The sequence below is a fragment of the Equus przewalskii genome, chromosome 9 (genome assembly GCF_037783145.1).
Source record: "Equus przewalskii isolate Varuska chromosome 9, EquPr2, whole genome shotgun sequence".
Lineage (NCBI taxonomy): Eukaryota > Metazoa > Chordata > Mammalia > Perissodactyla > Equidae > Equus > Equus przewalskii.
In genome coordinates, this window is record NC_091839.1 from 83513443 (window position 1) to 83536753 (window position 23311).

Consider the following 23311-nt stretch of genomic DNA (forward strand, 5'->3'; position numbering starts at 1 on the left):
TTATCTCATTGTTTAGAGTTGACTAAGACAAACCATTAGCCCAAATTCAACCTGTACCTCTTACTCTTATGGCAAACCTATGTGCTCTCGATGCAACGTCTAAGCTCTCAGGCTGTGTTAACATCTACGTCAACTCTGCTTTAAGACTCAAGTGTTACGTTTACCAAGGCATGCGATCAGGTCTTTTCAGCTCCTGATCTTACCTGCTGAATCTTCCAAATCAATCAGTTTGGGCATTAAGCTTTCAGGGAGTTTTTCTGGTAAGTCATAGCCATTCTTCCTAGCAACTACCAGATGAAAAGCAGCACAAAACTCATCCAGTGTCAATGCTCCATCTTTATCAAAGTCTGAGAGTTCCCTAGAAGACAAACATTATTAATATAATCATATTCTTCTTTGGATCACTTTATGTTTCAAAAAGAAGAAAAAGAAAACCTTTCCCAGAAAAACTGCAATCAATAATTTAAAGAATTCCATAGACGGGAGGATGTGTAATATAACAAATGTAGCAAACTGTTAACTGTAGAGCCTAGGCAGTGGACACATGGGCGCTCAAGGCACAATTCTTTACACTTTTCTATATGCTTGAAATTCTCTTAATAAAGTAAAAATAGCCCCATAAATAGCATGACCAAAAAATGACCTTTAACCCATATGTATTTTTTCTAACAGGATTTAGTGAAAGTCAGGCTTATTTGATAAATCACTGAAATTTTTCAAAACTTTGTTTTTGTTGTTATCAAAGTTCTACATGTGCGCTCTTTAAAGCATCCAACAGAATTACAGTCTTCATACAAAAAAAATACCAGCCCATCCCCTGTCCTTCCATTTCCTAGATGCAGAAGCACCCATTTTTGTATTTATCACCTCAAAATATAAATAGCATGTGCATCTTGCTAGTTCTTGATTTTTAAGTTTTAGGCATTATCTATCTACCTCCTAACTATAGCACTCTATGCTATTAAAAACGCTACTAATAAAACAATTATATTGACAAAAAGTGGAAATAACATTTATGTTTATCTGATAACTGTTTTCAAAAAATAATTTGTGACTGTAATTTGTGTTTTAATGGCTAATTCCAACTACACAGCAGGAATCCTGAGTCTTAGTCTGTATTTAAATGGGAACTAAGTACTGTTCTTTAATTCATGGCTTGGTATGGGCCTTACTAAGCTTGTATAGGACTTAAACAAATGGAATGAACATAACCATGTATGAGCCAACTTTGATTCCACGCATTATGCTAGCAACAAGAAACAGGTGATACAGTGTAAAGCATTTTAGCACTTTTAAAAGAACTACTGTGCCAGTATCACTTATTTCTTTTCTAGAGCATGAGAGAGAAGCTGACTACTGTAAGGCAATACTGAGTTCTTTGAGAACACTCTTGAAAAGGTTACTCTAATAGTTTATTTTTTAAAGTTAAAAAGTCTACCTGCTGGAAACTCCTTTGAAACAACCCACCATACCCAACTAATGATACACCACACTTACCAAATGTGAGAAAGCTCAAGAATAGGGAGTTTTGATTTTGTAAAAAACTCTTTAGCTGCAGATCCTGAAATATTAAAACAGTATTGTTTAATGTTATTCTGAACTTACAGATCTAAGAATAACATGTGAGGTAAGAGTCTTAAGACTTTTTTCACGGGAAAAAGTAATCTTAACATGCTTTTGGTCTTCAGTGATGATAAACTTTTTAGACAAACAATTTGAGAATTAATTATCTTTTACAATCTCAGGTCAAAGAGATTATGAAATTGAAACTTAGTCCTGGCCCATCTAGAAGAATTTCTGTTTTTAACAACTCACCTGGAATAAATCCGTTTAGATCGGGTTGAATGGTTTTAAATTGATTTACATAATACTGTCTTTGTTCATCTGTTATTTTCCAGGGATCATCATAACTACTGGATTGCCTACGAATTTCATTGGCAGTTGTAGCTGATGCTACAGTTCGTACTGTTGTCTGGTCCTGTAAGGAAACATTTTTTCCTCAGTACAGTATCTATCTCCATGATTATATGGACCAAGATTCCTAGGTGACTTATCTTGGAAGGTAAAACTTACTTTTTGTGGACCTTTAAAATATAAGAAGTCTTCAAAAACTCATCAGCAAACCACATATTTATTATAATCAGGTTATTGAATGTTTCTGCACAATGGTTATATAAATGTGTAGAATGAAAGCAATATGTAAGCAACAGAAAGTTATGAAAAATGTGCTAAGAAAGCCAAGCAAATATATTTCTAGACGCAGAAACCTTTCAAAACTTCACTAAGGAATTAGAAAGAAAATCAGCCAAAACTTCTAGTGAAACATTCCAATGATAACAGACCTAAAGAAAAGGCACAGAGCAGAGTTCTGTTTTTTATAAAAGAGTGAACTTGCATTTATAAAATTTGCAACAGCAAAATATAAAAACAATGACTGCAGCAATACTCTGAATGAAGCAAACAAAAATGCAATACCAATAAAATGTCACACCTGGACAGAAGCAGGATGCATGGCTAACAGAGCACTGGTTGGTGGAGTGTCTGCAAAACTGACCCAGTTTTCTTGGGGTGGAGGTGGAGAGTGCCCTGCCCAAACCGCGTCACCAGCAGAAGACACTGAAAGCAGAATGGGTACATGCTGACTCACTTCTGAAGGAGAGAATCAAGCTACCAGGTTTTTAACTGTAACAAATCACCACACACATCTCATAAAAGTTTTCTTTCAAACTCTAACTTTGAAGAAATCTTAATTTTCAAAATGGAATCTTTTCTGTCAATTTACAATTATGCCACATTTAAATCTTTTATACTGTTATAGTGTTTTCCTTGCCAATACTGAAACTAATATAATGTATACCTAATATTCTAGGAAATAATTATTCATTTTATCTTCAGAGTATCTGACATCTATAAACTTTTGTCTAAGTATCACAGATATAAGTAAATGCAGTTATCACTGTTTGAAATGATGTATCTACTTATAAATTTTCGTAGTTGGCTTTTGCTTCTATTTAAGGCACTTAACAGAATTAAAAATTGTCTTGGAGGCAACTCTTAAGGAATCTTACCAAATTTCCTTCAATTTACAACCCTTAGTAAATATTACTTCTGAAGAATTCTGAAATACCTGGTTGTGTTTCACTAAAGGGAGACCAAAATGGCCCAGGTCCCGCAAGAGGCCTCTCGCTGTTCCCCCCACTGGGATGACGGTTGTGCTTCCTCCATGTGTGTGGTGAAGTCGGTGGGGACTGCTGTGGTGAAACTACTGGGGACACAGGTTCCTAGAAAGAATATTATTACTTTGAAATTTAAATTTTAAGGTTAGCATTTTCATTATCAAGGTACTCAATAAATGTTTTAGTGTAGCATCTACACAGGACATCAGCTGATAACATTTACATGCACGTGGTTACCTGTTGATCTGCAGATGTACGAGGCTGGACAGTATCATGGCCTACGGATCCCTTTTTCACTTGCCCCCTGCCAGGTGGTGGAGGAATTACACCAGAATAAGACCCCTGATTTTCAGAATCTGAAGAATATGAGGCTGTATGACGAGATTCCTGTTCATTCTTTGAAGCAACAAATCTTGGCAGAGGAAGGTCCTTTACTGTTAACCACAAAAATAATTACTACTTTAAAATGATAAAGGACACATTTTGAAAACTGAAATAAGAGATGAACTAGATATTAGAAAGAATTTTTGCAAAAACTGATACAAAAATAACAGACACTAAATATTTATCATTACAAAATTTAGAGCGTCATCTCCCCTGGACTGTTTAGGAAGACTCTGATCTAGAAAGAAGCAGTAACACCAAACTGTCCTTCTAAGGGGTTACAACAATAGTTGTATTCACTGTCCACTGCACGTCTGGCCCTATGTTTGCACTTTATATTGATCTCATCTCAACCATATCAATCCTGCAAAGTCCCTATTTTACAGAGAAGGAAACTGAGATGCCAAGATCACTGACAGGATCTGAAGCCAGGCAGTCTGACCCCGAAATCTAGGCTGTTCCCACTCACACTGATTCTCTAAGGTAAGATGTTAGAGCTCTAAGTAAGACACAGAACATGTCACTAAGTTTGAGATTAGACTAATCTAGACATCTTCACGGCAGAAATTCCTGAAAACATCTTAGGGTTCCCCAACCAAAGACAGCACATGGTCTTCTATCTATCCACTTTAGTCTGGCTTGTGGTACTCCTACAGGCAAACAGTCTACACTCAATCTTAAATGCAGAAGAAAGAGAAAAGACTGAGAAGTCCTCTGCAGGTCAATCGACTCACACTCTTGGACTAGAAAAATACAGCAGCAGCATTATTTTTAGAAGAAAGTTCACTTCCCTCCACTATGACTATCTGTATCTCTCTTTAGAATCTCCACACTAAGGAGAGGAAATATTAAGCTTATTCAGTATTTATGTAAACCAACTCAAAATTACCTGAAAGAATGTAAACTCTCAACTCCAGAAAAATGACGTGTAGCAAACCAGAGGTCCACAATGAAAACCTCCGGCTGACTAATAAATTGAGCTGGTACTTAAAAGTGTTTCATAAGAATTCTAACATCACAGTAAGCCTCAAGTTTTCTCTTTCCCCTTTTCCCTGTGAAAACTACAGAATTCTCTGCATTTAAGTGCCAACCTTTACAGAATTTCCATCAACAAGACTCCAAAATTTAAAAAAAAAAAACAAAAATAAAAACAAAAAACCAAGTTAGCCTAGGTGCCACTTAAAAGGTGGTCAGATGTCTATAATTAGGTTTTAATCTGCTAACATTTTAATACTGTCTCTATCACCAGAAAGTGTTGGTTGGCTAATACTTTCTAATTTCAAATGGAGCTGTCTAGTCTTCCCAAACAAGAAAACACAAAGTATAATGTTGTTTTATACTTCGTTAGAAGATTATAACGGTGTCATACATGAAGATGGTCACTACAATCCATCATTTACCTTGATAAAAGTGTTCATCTAAATTCTTTCTAAGCAATTTTTTGTGAATTAATCCTGAAAAATTGCCATTTTTGTTTTTATATTATCATCAAATAGGTATGAAATACATATACACCATAACAGATTTAAGATAAGACACATTTTTCTAATATTCAAAACAAAAGAAGCATGGTAGTGAGAATGAGGTCATGACACTTTACTCAAGGGCACAAACGCCACTGTAAAATCCGGAAGACTTAAGAGCTCTACTGACTTCATTTGTGATTTGACGTCTACCTTCAGCTCAGTTACTAATGTGTTCCATATTTACCTGTATTTATACTTTCCACTCTTAAAGGGAAGCCAGACTGGGCAACAGCTACAAGTTTCAAAGCAATATAGAACTGACTTCTTCCAAAATAACCAAGTCTTTTTGCACCACAAAGCTCCTTAATCTGTAAAAGAACAGAATGTTAACATTAAGATTTATGACAAGAATTCTCCAAATAAGCAGTAGCTAACTTCTGCTGATAACTTCTTCAAAATACACAGCTGACATATGGTTTTTACTCTCAACTGATGACCAACTTCCTCAAGTTTCAGGTCTCCATGTTTGAAAATAACTAGGCACTGATCTGACAAGAAGGTCGTCCTTCCATATGATAAGCAATTGTATTAGAATAACTATTTTTTCTTAAAAGTCCTATCTTTTAGAAACAATATATCACCCACTCTTCTTCATAAACACTGTGCATAAAACAGGGCCAAAAAGTTCCTGCAACTAACAGATTATTATGCAGTCATTTAAAGTGATAGTCATAAATGACATATTAAGTGGGAAAAGCAGGATACATAATTTCAACCACATAAACACAAATTAGAAAACAACCCGATACATAAAAATTCAAACCGCAATTTTGTTAGGTGACATTAAGAGTAGGGTTTTTTCCTCTTAATTTCCAGATTGCACTTAACGTGGTATAAACCATTTTCTTTTAAAACAACAATTTGCCTGTTCACTTAGTTTTTAAAGCATGAAGGCTTTCAAGGATCTACACTGATCATTCTAGTCTGCAGCAAGTATTTCCAGACTGGCTACTACAAACAAGTTTCAGGCTAGAAAAGACAGTTTTAGGTTATGAGATTAAATTATAACTCCAAAAGCTAGAATAGATGTCTACCATACAGACATTATAAAGCAATCTTAAAATAAGCACTAAGTATTCTTATCTCAAGTTCTCAAAAAATACAAATACGTGTAGAAGGGGAGCATATTTAGCCTGTTTTCTTTTCCCAAAACACTCAAATGAAGATTAAGATGCCTGAGATGTTGTGGTATTAAGTCAGAAGTATCTACCAGAATTGCAAAAGAGCACCATCAATGTTAAGCAATACATCACAATAATAGTAACCATTTGTTTACATGCACAAGAAAAGACGACAGTCATTTTGGCTGTGACTGATCAGCACTGGAAGAAGCTCCTGTTTCTGCCTCTAAGGAACATCACTTCTGTGTAAATTTAATATGGCAAGCAGGATAAAGAGGTAGGTTTACATTAAGAGACCTGTGAGGAAAAGGAAGACCACACATCCCTGCAGGCTATGCAGGCATTTTGTTATGATTATTGTCCTTATCCACTACCCTTTTCTGTCCACTTAGCACCCCTTAAGGGATCATGACACATCCTAGACACTTCTGTTTATAAAACAAAGCATCTAAAATATGCCAAGTATATGCTAGATACAGGGAAACCCTGAAAGGAAATCACATGTAGTTTATTTATCCTTGTTACATACATTGCTTCAGGTGCCTGTGGGACATTCAGGGGGAGATATCCAGGGAACAGTCAGAAATACAGAGGAAGTGTTCAGAAGAGGGGAGCACGCAGTGAAGATGTGCTCCATACTTGGGAATGAGACAACCGGTGATGGCTGAAGCTGGGGGTAAATGAGATTGCCCATAAGCCTAGAGCAGGGAACACCAAAACCTCAAGGGCAGGTGTAAAAAGGAACCTATGAAAAACGCAGTGGAAGAAGTACCAGCAGCAGTGGGAAACCAAGGTGGAAAGAGGTTTTGGAAGGTGGGAGCAAGCCTTAAGGGAAGTAATCACTGCACGTACAGATTTATGTAAAAGGCATTCAAAAGGAGAAGCCACCCAAATTTATCACAAGAACAAAACAGATAAAATTAATTATGGAATAATATAATGAGAAAACTATGCAGCCCTTAAAACTCACTGCTTACAGTATTAACATTACGAAAACAAGAAGCAGGATCCAAAGCAGTATACACGAGTATAACCCCAATTTTATTAAGATATGTACATACAAATGGCAGTGAACGTGCCAGTGTTTATTTCTGGGTGCTGAGATTAAGGGATATTTGTTTCCTTTACATGGGTCTGAATTGACTACCAAAAATATGTATCATTTAATCAGAAAATTGATAAATAATTTCCAAAAAGGAGAAACAGTAGGGCCAAATACAAAAAGGGGAAAATACACTCTGTATTTTGCAACTAGGAGTTTTTTCTGCTTGAGTAGTTGTAGACATGAGGTAGGGTAAAATCTAGTTTGCAGTGGTTAAGAAAGAAAGAGGAGGAATTTAAGTGGAAAGACAGGTACAAAACAGGTTAAGATGCTTGGCTCTGAAGGTAAGTTTACTTTTGCTTCTGCTGAGGCTCAGCTAGTCAGCGGAAGAAGTGGCACTGGAAACCAGGTCTTCTGATTCCATGCCCAAAGCTCTTTCCATGTTGGGCAGGAGAGCAAGGAAGGATCCTATCTTTCTACTATCTCAGACATAACGAAATTTCAAGAGTTTGTATGTCAAGCTGCTGCCCCAGGAAGCAGGAAAGAGGTTTTGAAGGGGGAGATAAAAGGGCTCAAAGGTAATATTTACAGTTATTTCTCTACAACTGATCCTGGCTTCCCCATTTAAGAAACTCTCTTTGTGGTCCAAGTCAAGCATGTGTGTCACTGACTCTCTCTCCAAACTACCCCAAGTGGAGAGGCCACAAGCTCTCGAAAGCAGGAGAGGAGGAAAGGAGCTGTGATATGCAAATTTACAAAAATAATTCCTGATGAAACAGTATCAACAAGTCTGATGTGTCATCACAATCTTGTGAATTACACAAAACTTGTCTCTAAAGAAATATTTGGAACAATTCCTAGACACAGAACTGCTGGACCAAAGTACAGCTCTTTCTTGACTTACAGTGGAATTACGTCCTGACAAGCCCATCATAAGCTGAAAATATTATAAGTGGAAAATGCATTTAATACACCTAAGCTAACTGAACATCACAGCTTAACATTCACACCTACAGAGATCAATGTGGCTAGCGAATCATTCTATATCGTTTATACAGCACTTAAGCAAGTTACGTAACTTTACTGTGCCTCAGTTTTCTCATATGTAGACTAGGGAAAATAACATACGAACTCACATCGTTGCTGAGGGGATTCCACGAGACTGTATTTAATAAAGGACTTACAACAGTGTCTGGTCCACACAGGTCATTATTATTATGTTTTATATGCTACCCTGACATAATCTACATTACACAGTCAGGGACTTCAGAGACCAAGTCATTTCTGAACACCACATTTTCTTAAGAGCTAACGTCTTTAAGCACCAAAGTGGGTTTTATTATAATTTTTGATGAACAGTCTTATAATACAGGATGCTGTCATGTCTCCATAAGTATTTTGAACTTCTGCTTTAAGAAAATAATTTACCTCATCCCCCTTTAGGAATCTTATTAAAATGATAGTAAGAGAATAAACCCACAAAAATAAATAAGGGGGAAGGGGGAACAATGAACTGACAGGAAATTTCAATAAATGTTAGCAACTAAAAAGCAGATGGAGTCATGCCTAACGAAGGAGGGTGGAAAACATCAGTGCTGAGAACACCCATGGAGAAGAATCAATTTGCCCTGAAAAACCCAGGGACTCACCCAGAAATACTATGTACAGCTAAGGGTGAGACTGGGATGGACGATCCCAACCTCCATTGTTGCTCACAGAATATTAGCGACCACACTTCACCCTCCAAACAAAAAACTATAGATAATACAGCGGAAGAATGAAATGTCAGGAAAGTACTAGGACAGGTCATATAGATAGGGGTTGTTGCCCCAGAGAAAAGCTTCTGTTTCTAACATTATCAATCCAATTAAGAGTCAGCCCCTGACCCCCTCCCCCCGCCGCCTTAAAGTGAGGCAGCCTTTTTGAAGCACCATGCCAAAGTACACAGCGCTCAGTTAGTCTTTCAAGCACCTCATTAAATATGAACATTAAATATGAATACCAAAAATCAACAAGCAACTGAACAAAGCCTATAAAATGGAAGAGAACTGCCAAATCTACAAACAGGGGAAAAAACAACCCTCTGGGGAAAAGACATAATTCATGGAAGAAAGAGCACTTAAAAATATTCTAGCAATGATCCTCTGACAGATTTAAGACTATATGGCATCCGTAAAACAAGAATAGGATACTATGAAAAAGGAACAGAGAACATGATATATGGAAATATACAAAGTTCAGAAGAAATAACAGAAGATAAAATAAACAAAAATTTCTCCAGAAGTAGGAAGAGGAGAGGTGAATTGGAATATATGAGAGAAAAGAAACAGAGAATTAATCTAGAATGACCAAACTTTTATTAAAATGAGGTCTACAAAGAATGCAGAGAAAATAGAACAGTAATAATTACAGAACAAGAGATTTTCCCCAAAGCTAAAGGACACAAGTATTCAGACCGAGAGAGTCTACTAAGTACTCAGCACAATGGGTTAAAGAATTCCTAAACATGTTACTGTGGAACTTGAGAACAGCAAGAATCGAACAAAGATGGCAGGAGTACCCAGAACAGGTGTAGGAGGAGGGTAAGTGGGAGAGGCACTGAGCACTGAAGAAAAATATTAACTGGACTGGAATCAGACTTCTCACCAATAACAGTGAATATCAGAAAACAATGAAGCAACATCCTCAAGGTTCTATCAAAAAATTATTTTCAGGGGCTGGCCCCGTGGCTGAGTGGTTAAGTTTCTGCGCCCCGCTGCAGGGGGCCCAGTGTTTCGTTGGTTCGAATCCTGGGTACGGACATGGCACTGCTCATCAAACCATGCTGAGGCAGCATCCCACATGCCCCAACTAGAAGGACCCACAACAAAGAATACACAATACCAGGGGGCTTTGGGGAGAAAAAGGAAAAAAATAAAATCTTTAAAAAAAAAACTTGTTTTCAACCTAGAATTCTGTATTCAAACTAGCATCAAGATGATGGAAAGAACAGATACTTCTATAGATGCAGAAATAAAAAAAGTTTATCTCCTGTGAACACTTTTTTGGGAAAATATTTGAGACAGAGCATCCAGGAAAAGTAGATATACACCAAGAAAGTAGGGAAACGAAGTTGCAGGATGACAGCTATGCAACTGGCCTAGAGAGCAACCAGTTCAGGTGAAAGTAAAACGACAGCGGCTCCAGGAGGAAGATTTCTGGAAAAATAAAGGGGAAGAAATGATAAAAAGACATATAGTGCAAGAAAAAAAGAGAGGCAATTAAGAAAGTCTAGGGGGAAAAGCTGTATAAGAGTATAATCATAATACAATATCTGCATCTGCAATAAAAATATTTATATCATAATGTAAAAATTTCATTTTCAACTTTTAGATTCAATCTAAAGTCAAAACATATTAAATAATTAAGAACCGTGGTGCTAGAACAAGGTGCAAATGTCATCAAGATTAAATATGTAAAAGTATAGCCAGCGAGTTGAGAGAGAGAAGGGTTAGGGTTAGGGAAAAGGCCTGGGCTTCCTGTTTCTGGTCCAGCATGTAAGAAGCTTGGAAGTCGACGCTGTGTCCTAACAAGCAAAAAGTTGAACAAACTGAAAAATCAAGAATTCTTCTTCGATCCATAAGAGAAGTGAGGTCACAGAGCAAACTGCTGCCCCCCAAATTAGAGACCTGCAGAAAGCAAATAGTCACAACTCACTAGAGGAGAAACCCATCAGCATCAACCTCCTCAAAAGCAGTGAGGGAAGGGAAGATGGAACTGTAACTGAGGAACGGCTGCAGGCTCAGTGTTCACAAGCCTGAGACGTGAAAACTAGAGGGGAACCTAATCAGAGGGGGCCCCACAATAATGTGAGCTGTACCTCCTAGAGCCCTTACCAGGTCCTCACAACGAATCTCAGAGAAAAATCCCCTGTGCTACTGGCATGGGGAGGGAGAAGGAACCATTCTGAAACCCACCAGAGGGCTCTGTTCCTAACAAGGCCCGCCCTCAGGAGAAACTACCTAACCAGAGACTAACTGCCCAGGTTTCACCAGAGCCTAACCGACCTGGGGGAAGGCAACATCCAACCCCAGCCCATCCTACCCATCCTGAACCAGCACTGGGAGGGGAGAAGACCGTGGGCCTAAGAAGCACTTGTGAAGTTCACTGTGCAGAGGGTCAGGCTCACCAAAAGCCTGAGGCATAACCCCAGGACCACAGGAGACCTCCCCCAACACCTCCCACAGCACCAAAGCCTGTGTACAGCAATTCATTACCCTAGCACATCAGGTCTGCTAGAAAAAGATTACAAGACGCAGGAAAAGGCAAAAAACAGTTTGAAGAGACAGAGCAAGCATCAGAACCAGTCTCAGATAGGCAGGGATGCTGGAAGAATGAGATCAGGAATTTAAAACAACTATGATTGATAGGTGAGGGGCTCTAATGGATAGTAAACAGCATGCAAATACAGATGGGAATGTAAGCAGAGATGGAAATTCTAAAAAAGAACCAAACAAGAAAAGGCTACATATCAGAAACACTGTAAAAGAATGAAGAACACCTTTGATGGGCTTCTTAGTAGACTGGCTGAGGAAAGAATCTGAGCTAGAAGATACCTCGGTAGGAACCTCTAAAACTGAAAAAGCAAAGAGGAAAAAAAAAATCTGGAAAAATCCAGAACAGAATATTCAAGAACTGTAGGACAACTGCAAAAGGTATATCATAAGTGAAATGGGAAGACAAGAAGAAAGAGAGTGAGAACAGAAGAATTATTTACAACAATGACTGAGAATTTCCCCAAATCAATGCCAGAAACCAAACCACAGATCCAGGAAGGTGAGAGAACACTAAGCAGGATAAATGCCAGAAAGTACACTTGGGCCCATCACAAAAATTAACTGAAAGTAGACCACAGACCGAAATGTAACATGCAAAACCAAGAACTCCTAGAAGACAACAGAGGAGAAAGCCTAAATGGCTTGGCGATGACTTCTCAGACAAAGCATCAAAGCCATGATCCATGAAAGAAGAATTGATAAGCTGGCCTTCTGCTAAGAGAACAAAAAGACAAGTCACAGACTGTGAGAAAATATTTGCAGAAGACATATCTGATTAAGGACTGCTCTTGAAACTAAACAATAAAAAAACCTAACAACGTGATTAAACAATGGGCTAAAGACTTTAACAGACACCTCACCAAAGAAGATATACAGATGGCAAGCAAGCATATGAAGAGATGTCCCACATCATAGGTCATCAGAATGCAAATTAAATGCAAATTAAAACAAAAATACCACTCCAAATCCATCAGAATGGCTGAAATCCACTGACAACACCAAATGCTGGTGAGGATAGGGAGCAACAGGAATTCTCACTCAATACCAGTGGGAATGCAGAATGGTATAGTCAGTTTGGTGATTTCTTACAAAAATAAACATACTCTTACCATACAGCAATCATGCTCCTGAAGGAGCTGAAAACTTATGTCCACAAAAAACCTGCACACAGATGTTTACAGCAGCTTTATTTATAATTACCAAAACTTGGAGGCAACCAAGACATCCTTCAGTATGTGAATGGATAAGCTGTGGTACATCCACACAATGAATGTTATTTAGAGCTAAAAAGAAATGAGCTATCAAGCCAAGAAGACATGGAGGAAACCTAAATGCATATCACTAAGTGCAAGACGCCAGTCTGAAAAGGCTACATACTGTATGATTCCAACTATCTGACATTCTGGAAAAGATAAAACTATGGAGACAGTAAAAATATCAGTAGGTGCCAGGGGTTGGGGGAGCAGTATGAGTAACTGGAACAGAGAGGATTTTTAGAACAATGAAAATATTCTGTATGATACCATAATGATGTTTGACGTCATTATACAGTTGTCCAAATCCAAGCCGACATTTTAAGAGTGAACCCTAATGTAAACTATGGACTTTGGTGGGGGATGTTGATAATGGGGGAGGCTATGCATGTGTGGGGGAAATCTCTGTACCCTCAGCTCAATTTTGCTATGAATCTTAAACTGAATTACAAAATAAAGTCTACTAAAAAAAAAGGCATGGGCTGATATTCTCAACTGAAGACAAGAATTAATATGACAAAAAAATAAAGTTTCAAATAGTAACAGAGAAACTGAAAATAAGATTTTGGCAAAGAGAGGAACAGAGACAAGTAACTAAAATAAATGAAATCCTTATTTACTATAGCAGGACAATGTCTAAAATTGATAAGCCAAGATAAAGTGGGAATTTTTTAAAAAGAGTATGAAGTAATCAAAGAAACAGTCTAATAAGTTCAAAGTGGCTTCTGTAGGAAACAACACTAAGTATAGAAAAAGAGAAGGAGGGGAGAAAACTTGTTTTTTATAAAAGCCCTTACAATCTCTTTGATGGTTTTTTAACCTTGTTTTGATGCAAACCAAAAGCATATACTTTTTTTTTTTAAAGATTTTATTTTTCCTTTCTTTCCCCAAAGCCCCTCGGTACATAGTTGTGTATTTTTAGTTGTGGGTCCTTCTACTTGCGGCATGTGGAATGCCACCTCAGCATGGCCTGATGAGAGGTGCCATGTCTGCGCCCAGGATCGGAACTGGCGAAACCCTGGGCTGCCGAAGCAGAGCGCATGAACTTAACCACTTAGCCACAGGGCCGGCCCCCAAAAGCCTATACTTTTAAAAGGCATAGTAAACAGAGACTCCTATATTTTTGACACTGTAGATTTTATAAACAAATTAGTATACTGTACTATATTGCAATTATGTATTCAAGGCCTTTAAAAAAAGTGGAATGGTTTTCTTTCACCTAATGAAATAACACTACTAACAGAGTTTTTTGTTCTGTTCTTCGTAATGATTTGTGACTTTTTCCTTGTTTCCAAGCTATCACTTTTTGCTCTATCAGCAGTCTTTCTACTTTTGCTCTTCTGCCTGTATGCCATGGGCTTAAAAACAGAACTTTTTAAAACTGTATAAAACAAGAATAAATAGTTCTTTAATAATAACTCACAGTTCTCCAATGAGCAAAGTACATGAGTATCATTTTTTAACTTCCGGATATGCAAATATGGAGGTTATGGCAGGGGAGGAGAGGTTAACATTTACTGAGTACACACAATGGTAAACCCAGTGCTAAATACCGAAGAGTTCCTCATTTTATCTGAAAAATAATGGACTACAATTGGTATTACTATCATTTTACAGAGGAGAAAAGAGAATCAGACTGGCCAAGTAACTATGGCCAGAGGGCCCAAGCTAGGGGCCAGCCCAGTGGCTGAGTGGTTAAGTTTTCGAGCTCTGCTGCGGCAGCCCAGGGTTTCAGTGGTTTGGATCCTGGGCGTGGACATGGCACCGCTCACCAGGCCACGTTGAGGCGGCATCCCACATGCCACAACTAGAAGGACCTGCAACCATGTACTAGGGGGGATTTGGGGAGATAAAGCAGAAAAAAAAAAAGGCAGAGCTATAATTCAAAGTTATGCCTTTAATTTTACCCAGACATGCTGTACATTGTCCTTTACCCAGGAATGCTGGCTTCCTTAGGGCAGGTTCCCTCAAGGAGTCCTAAAGCATGTCTTATGGTCCAGAATGCCTAGCACGTGGTGACAATGAAAGAGTAGTTTAAATGCATAAGGAAGGCTCCTTAATCCTATGGAGAGAATGTGAAAGCACAGGGAATGTTAACGATAAAGATGTAAGAAGTTATTTCTTATTTGAATTGAGAAAAGACCAAAGTAAAGCAGATGCCAAATTACATGTTTAAGCTTGAATCCATGATCTGAATCACAAAATATAAGAACTCGAAAAAACAAAATAAGGAATATATCGAAACTATATATAATACTGAGATAGAATTATGCCAGCAAGCTGTCAATAGTCTCTCCAAAATAAAATTTTATGAATAAATTTAATATAGTAAAATATAATAAAGTAATTTCCATCCTTTATAGGCATTATCAGGTTAAAAATGAGCAAGTGATTTTGCTGCTTTCATTTTTATAAACATTCTTCAGTTCAAGTGGGACTGGGTCAGCAGACAGGCTGACTCTCGATGGCTTAAAAGCCTGGCAATTTGGTCTACCTACACGCACAACAGAGGATAGCCAGTCAGTGTAACTTTTTTTTTTTTGAGGAAGATTAGCCCTGAGCTAACTACTGCCAATCCTCCTCTTTCTGCTGAGGAAGACTGGCCCTGAGCTAACACTCATGCCCATCTTCTTCTACTTTATACATGGGACACCTACCACAGCATGGCTTTTGCCAAGCAGTGCCATGTCCACACCCGGGATGTGAACTGGTGAACCCTGGGATGCCGAGAAACAGAACGTGCGAACTTAACCGCTGCGTCACCGGGCCGGCCCGCTCAGTGTAACTTCTATTGCTTCACTAACTATTTAGACTAGACTGGCTCCTACCCCTCTGTGACTCACTAACTTTCCTACTGGGATACCTGTACTGGAGATCCACGCCTACTAGAGACAGCAAAAGAAAGCAGGGGCAACTGTACCGAACACCTATTACTAGGAAGGCTGTTTACTTGTTATCCGTCTTAATGCTCAGAAGAATCCTCTGGAGTCGTCTACCAGTACCCCCAGTTCGTAGGAAAGGAAACTGAAGCTGCTAAGTGGCAGAGCCAGGATTCAAAGCCAGGTTAGCCTCAGTTCAAAGTCTCTCTGTTCCCAGCTGCCTCCAAAGCACAGCTAAACAGAACTCAACGCTGGCGTGCTTACGGAGCAGCAGCTCCAGAACGCATTCCAAAGAGCCCCAGCGTGGTTAAAGGCTCTGCAGTCGAATAAGCTGAGATGTATTACAGCCCCCTTGGAGACTTTCCAATGCATTTTTAGCCCATAAGAGGCACTGAAAAATCCTACAGTCTAGAAACAAACCCCTCTTTGGTTTTAGCATCTACTAACTGGCTTCAGAACTGGTGGTCCATAGATCAGGTGCTCTGTATAACAGACTCTGGGAATCAATGTTGCAGACCCCAGAGCAGCGATTCTCCAACTCTCTGGTCTCAGGAGCCCTCGTACATGCTTAAAAATTACTGAGGACTCCCCCAAAGCTTTTGTTTTTGTGGGTTATATTTACTGATATTTACCATAGTAGAATTTAAACTGAGAAACTAAAAAAGAACGTATTTACAAATTCAAGTAAAAACAAGAACAATCCTATTACATGTAACATAAACTTTTATGAAAATAACTATTTTCCAAAATTAAAAAAAAGTGAGTGAGAAGAGTACCTTCATTTTTTTTTTTAACTAATTTATTTTTTGGTGAGGAAGCTTGGTCCTGAGCTAAAATCTGTTGCCAATCTTCCTCCATTTTTTTTTTTCCCTCCCCAAAGCCCCAGTACATAGTTGTATATCCTAGTTGTAAGTCCTTCTAGTTCCTCTATATGGGATGCCACCTTAGCATGGCTTAATGAGTGGTGTATAGGTCCACACCCAGGATCCGAACCCATGAACCCCAGGCCGCTGAAGTGGAACGCACAAACTTAACCACCACGCCACTGGGCCGAGTACATTCTTTTATACATATGCAAATTTCCTTAATTTCTGGCTTAGGAGAAGGTTCCATATTTGCTTCTGTATTTGATTTACTGCAATATGTTGTTTTGTTTAAAGGATAAGAGGATACTCCCACTTTACACAGATACGTGTTGGAAAACAGAGGACTATTTAAATAGCTTTTTCAGATAATTCTGCTATTATTTTTTTTTGAGGAAGATTAGCCCTGAGCTAACTGCTGCCAATCCTCCTCTTTTCCCTGAGGAAGACTGGCCCTGAGCTAACACCCATGCCCATCTTCCTCTGCTTTATATGTGGGATGCCTACCACAGCATGGCTTGCCAAATGGTGCCATGTCCACATCCGGGATCCGAACCAGTGAACCCGGGCCACCGAAGCGGAACGTGTGCACTTAATCACTGTGCCACCAGGCTGGCCCAATCTGCTATTATTTTTTGACACCACACCAAAACTCAACACATGGCAGTTATTTAAAGGTTAGCTGCAATGTGGAATCTGAAGCCACATCAATAAACTTTTCTGTATACTCTTACATTAAAATCTCTTGGTATATCTGGTGCATTGCATCCTGCATAGGTTGGGTGTAAACTATTGGTTCACTGAGTTATGCAGATCTTCCAAATGTTGATACATTTCATTTGTAAAATATTTTAAAAATCACATTTGTTAATATCGCCACTGATCGCATCAGAAAAGTCATTAAATACTGGGAATACAAGTACATGGATGCAATAAAAGTTTTCCCAAATCTTAATTTTTGCCAGAAAGTTTGAACTCTATCATTAGTAACAAATAGCATCAGTCGTTTTAAGTGACAAGCACACTTTCTTTGTTCTCAAAAAAATATCTGTCCAACACCCAAGTTAGTTGCTCTTCCAAGAAAAATAATGTTCCATGAAAAAGTAGTTAGTATAGCTCATGACTCAAACAATAAAATAAGTACTTTGGGGGCTGGCTGGGTGGCTTAGTGGTTAAGTTCATGCACTCTGCTTTGGGCCTGCAGTTTGCAGGTTCAGAGCCTGGGTGCAGACCCAGCACCGCTCATCCAGCCACACTGTGGTGGCATCCCACATAAAATAGAGGAAGATGGACACAGATGTTAGCTCAGTGGCAATCTTCCTCAAGCAAAAAGATGAGGATTGGCAACAGATGTTAGCTCAGGGCCAATCTTCCTCACAAAAAAAAAAAAGAAAAGAAAAGAAAGCAGACCAACTAAAACACTTGGACCATCTATCTATACATTCTGTCCCAGAGGGTGTTCTATAGTTAACACCAGAAAAATGGCATAAAATAGATGGCAAAAACTGCAGTAATGCCCCTTCAGGTCCTTTAGCAAGCAGGGTGGAAAAAGACAGGGAGACCACGTTTCATGAAAGATAATCACATATACAGGCATTATTATATATTAACCTGTCCTACTTACATTATAGTACTAGATTGTTTCCACTATATAAGATACAGGAAAAAAAAATATTCTCAGTCCATCAATGAATCATTATACGATGGTTTTATATAAGATCTTGTTATCTGGCAAAATGACTCAAGGTACTGAGACAACTGGAGAGTAACCAAGGGAAATTAATTCAAAGAAAACGTGTTACCTCACCCTCACTGGGGTGTCAGGTACAGTCCTTACAGTCATATTTCCACAGAGTGAACAACACAAGAATTCTACAGCACCTCCTCCTCTTTTCCTTCAACGGGTCAAGACTGCTCCTGCTGCAGAGACGTGCTGTGTCCTCATTAGGTTCTCCCCTCAGATCTTTGCTTGGCTGGCTGCTTCTGTCATTCAGGTCGCTCAACTCAAGTGTTGTGATCTCAGAGGCCTTCCTTGGGCACCCTACTGTTCACTTGTTTGTTGTCAACATCTTCCAAAAGAATAAGACTCCAGAGAACAGGGAAGACCTCCTATATTCCCAGCACCTAGAACAACTCCTGATGCACAGCATCAAAATATGTTTGTTGGTTGGGTGAATATTTTGAATCAACTTTGCTGCAGTCTCTCTACACTCCTATACACGGACTACCAGATTAACAATCCTAAAGTAGAGTTCCAAATAATGTTTATTACATTTTAAAGAACAAACTTCTAAGTCTAGCATTCAAGACTCTCCATAATATAGCCCAAAACTTCCTTCCTAGTCTTACTCTGGCCAATCTAGCATGGGCTCTCCTCTCTCCATACTTGTGCTTTTCTCTCTCACCAGATCACTCTCTAACCTACATCTACCTATTAAAATTCTATGCTTCCTTCATGACCCACCATCAGAGCCTCCTCTTTCCTGTAACATTTTCTATTCTTCCCACTACATAAGCAAATGACTTTTTCTTTGAACCAGCACTCCAACTTCTACCAGTTGAGTTACTTGCGTCATCTATGTAATTATGTGAACCACACCACACACTCCCTCTACCTCCTTCTTCTGCTAAGCTCCTTGGGTCAGGGACTATGACTCTTGTTGTTGTTGTTAGTGCTATCGAGTGGATTCATACTCCTAGTGACCCTGTGGACAACAGAGCGGACCCGTGCTCAGTCTTTTTGTGCTATCCTCTCACCTTCCGGTGCTATAGCAGACAATGCTCCACTGCTATTCACGGGGTTTTCATAGCCAATTTTTTGGACGTGGATAGCCAGATCTTCCTTTCTAGTCTTAGTCTGGAAGCTCCACTGAAACCTGTGTACTATGGGTAACTCGACTTGTATTTTTTGAAATCCCGGTGGCATAGCTTTCAGTATCCCAGCAACACGCAGCCACCACAGTATGACAACCATCAGATTGGCGGTGGGTTCCATAACTGGGAAACAGACCTGAGAGTGACGGACGTTAACCATGAGATCATCAGTGCTGGCTGGCTACGACTTAGTCATACTGGAATCTGCTGCAACATCCGGCACTGTGCTTTGCACATGGTAGGCACAGTGCTGAAGGGACTTGTCCCCCTGGTGTCCAAACCCTCCGGATTTATCAAATTAATTCTGTTAGTCTTCATTAGAATTAAATCTCTTACTTACAAGCTAATTTTCACAATTTCTTCAAAAATTAAATATTTCCTAGTAATAAACATTGTTTGCTTTGTCCCAGGTAGTTAGATTACACGTGATCCACGCACACCTGCCTATCATCTTCGCCACTGCAGAACAGTGTGGAAGGAGAAAAAGTCAAGAAAAATGCCAAGGGCAAAGAAGACAAGGGCACACATCAAAGCCAAGCGATCCCAACGCAATAATTTCCTTCCAAACAGGGCTGTCAACACAGCATGTTCAGCTTGTTTTTAAGCTATGAGGGCGCAGTCATCTCCAGTATTTTCCTTTGTTACAAAAACCATTTAATTTAAATACTTAGCACAGTCCAACAAACAGGCGGGGAATTATATCCATTTCTGCACTCATGAAGCGTGTCTGCATTCCTCAATGACTTTTGCTATCACTTAGAGACCATCCACTGCCAACTCCCTACTAAACTCAGGTCTAAGCTGAAGGCAATCTCACCAACCCTTTCGAGACACGTAGCAGCCGTACTAGAGCAAGTATCTCATCTCACTGTCATTACATTACTTTCTCATCCAAAATCTTCAGTGCTTATTTCTTTGCTTACCCAACTCAAACGACCTTTATTTCAAGCCTGCAGTTGAAAACCACATTGCGTCTTTGCTTTCTCCTGCTGTGATTTTATCCTAACGCTTATGTCAAGAAACAGGCGTTCTTTGGTTCTTTTCTCCCTTTCACTCACACCATCATGCATAACTTCCATTTCACATTTCAACTTGAGTTAAGGATGAGTTCTCTATGTCTTTCCCCAACAGCATGCCCGTGGGTAAAATACGATATTGTCTATACATTGTTATGTCGACAAGTGGCAGACAGTAATTTATAGACACTTTAAAAATAAGAAATGTATAAAATTCGTCATAACTACTATAGCTAAATAGCAATATCAGACTTGAGCCCTTACTATATATCAGGCACTGAAATATTAGATATGTACTGGATAAGTATTAATCCCCTTTCTACATTACAAGTATTTGTAAAAGGTACATATTTTTCAATACAAAAAACCCCAAAACTACAAATGTCTCCCATAACTTTTCAGCAGAAGTAGTTCAAATATATTACACATATTCATTTTCCCCCTACTAATATTATCATAGAAATCTGTCAAAAGAACACACTATAACAATATAGATTACTGGTATATGACCTAGAATCTTCTTAATATTTGGAAGGCAGATTTTATTCCATCTGCTAAAGAAAGAAACTATAAGAAATGTGTTGAGTTAAATAATCAACTTCAAAGAGGATTGAAATAGATTCTAAAAGTTTATGGTGTTCTTAACTTCAACTTTTGGATGGTACAGATATTTAAAGAGATTCCTCCTAGCAATATCTGACTCCTACTTCTTTAACTATAAATTTTACTTGCTTTGGGCAATATAAACTCCTGTTGACAGTCTACTATGATAAGAGTTTTGTACATATAGACCAATAAATATCTTACTGCTTATAATCAGTATCATACTCATTAGTTATCTAAACAAATAAAACACTTCTGATAGCCTTAAAATGTAAAGACTCTGATATGAAAAACATGACTGCCTATAAAGTTTTAGTTCAAGTCCCAAATTCTCAATTAATTTTTTACTTTATCTACATTAACAAAAAAAAAACCTTAAAAGGAAAAAAGAAACTAAAACACAGACTAAAGGTAAGAAAGCAGAAAAACAATAAAAATGCAAAAGTGGTTTGAACACTACGACAAACCATCTAAAACTTAAGCTTAAAGTAGCAGTATTTGCCTTTAGGAAATATAACTGGAGAATGGGAATAGTCTAGGAAAATAAATCCAGCCAGTCAACTATACTTAGGGCAACCATAAAATTTACATCCAATCTGGGACATTTGCAACAGTGGAAAGGGGCATTATTCATAATTACAGCTGGACAAGAGGCAAACACTGGGATTGCCTCAAGCAAACCCATCCCACAACTGCCCTTTTAAAATGCCTTTAAAAAGAAATGATCCCATTTAACCAGCTGCATAAGGTGACATGAAAAAGCCAACATTTACAAACTGTTTCCTCACATGCTATATTAAATATTAATTTTTGATTAAGAAGTAATATTTTTCAGGAAAGTTACTAGTTATCAAATCCTTCTGTTTCCTTACATGGAGGCCTAACTGACTATTCTAGAGCCATCGCAACTCCTAATCAAAAATTTAAAAACCATAATAAAAGAAACATTTAAACAGTGTGGATAAGGCATCGTTCTAAGCATTTTATAAATTAGCTCATTTAGACTTTGTAACAGGAACTTTTATCCCTATTTTATAGACGAGAAAACACACAGGGTTAAGCATCCCACCCCTGGTCAAAGTGAGCGGCCAGCTGAGGATTCCAGAGTGAGCTCCCACCTACTGCGTTGACCATGACTGCCCCTTTAGTGGGAGGACCGGGAGCCCACGATTTTCCATAAACATAAAGAATAGAGTAGAGCTCTGAAGTGTCCGCAGTCAGTGAGTAGAATCAGAGGGAACAAGGTTAAGCACCTGTGATAAAATTTCAGGTACATATCCTTTACCAGTGGTCAGGAAATAGCATACACGGGCTTGGGAAATTTCTTTACTCATGATAAAGGGAAACCCATTTATTTCACTGTTAGGATAATATGCTAACCTGTGCTATGGGCTATTGCAGGTTACTAGAGAGTGAGGATGACGACAATAATGACGATTATGATAAGAGCCAGTTATTAATGGTACATATACGTGTCAGGTCCTGTTCCAAGCTCAGCGACATATTAACTAATATGAGCATCCTAAAGATCCTGTGAGGTAGGTACTGTTTTACAGATGAGAAAACTGACACGTTGGTGAACTTGCTCAAGGATGCACACCAATTAATGGAACTTGGATTGAAACCCATGCTCTTAACCACTACATTATTTTATAAGGGGTCAAATCTGCCCAGTGGTAAATTCATATAGTAAGTTGTTTTACAACAGAGTTCTACTGAGTTATATCATAAAACAAGAGTTGCTCGTTTTTGATGGGTAGGCCACAGAATCAAGTTTTGATAATTGCTTGCTATGTGAACATAGGTAAATCATATAATTTATCTCAAGTTTCCTCCTATACAAAATGAAAAGATTGGATGCAAATATTATTTGTCTGAATGCAAATTTCATATCAAGTCTATAATTACAACACAAACTACCCTCTGAAAACATGTAATTTAAAAAAACCTATTTCTACCAAAAGTACCAGACATAGATTATTAGCTACGTGCTCCCTTTAAAAAATGACATAGGTGTATATTGAAATATGAATGGTTATGATGTACAAAAACATAAGGAGTTAAATTCATTGTGTTGGAGATTTAAGGAGAATAATTGAGTCACTTGCTAAACCCTGTCCTGTAAATCCAGGTCCAAAGGAAATATATCTGGTGTGAAATTCAAGCATCAGTAGAATATTTTTATTTTATAAATGAGTGTTTTATCCTATTTTTGTATTAAATATTTGACAATGAAAAACTTTCCACACTCTAGTTTT

At 38.4% G+C, this 23311-nt stretch overlaps 1 protein-coding gene across 11 annotated transcripts in view; it reads right to left on the minus strand.

Moving 5' to 3' along the window:
• Positions 1-23311, minus strand: part of REPS1 (RALBP1 associated Eps domain containing 1) — a 79738-nt gene that overhangs the window by 33660 nt on the left and 22767 nt on the right. For 6 of the 11 annotated variants that reach the window (XM_008538644.2, XM_008538642.2, XM_008538647.2 and 3 more), the window contains exons 2-8: positions 5271-5394; positions 3414-3610; positions 3128-3281; positions 2492-2616; positions 1816-1978; positions 1498-1561; positions 204-358 (exon numbers count right to left, since the gene is read on the minus strand). In XM_008538644.2, coding sequence (XP_008536866.1) covers positions 204-358; positions 1498-1561; positions 1816-1978; positions 2492-2616; positions 3128-3281; positions 3414-3610; positions 5271-5394 — 982 coding nt within the window. The remainder of the gene's footprint in view (positions 1-203; positions 359-1497; positions 1562-1815; positions 1979-2491; positions 2617-3127; positions 3282-3413; positions 3611-5270; positions 5395-23311) is intronic. The other 5 variants (XM_070559470.1, XM_070559472.1, XM_070559473.1 and 2 more) reach the window with 1 other exon arrangement.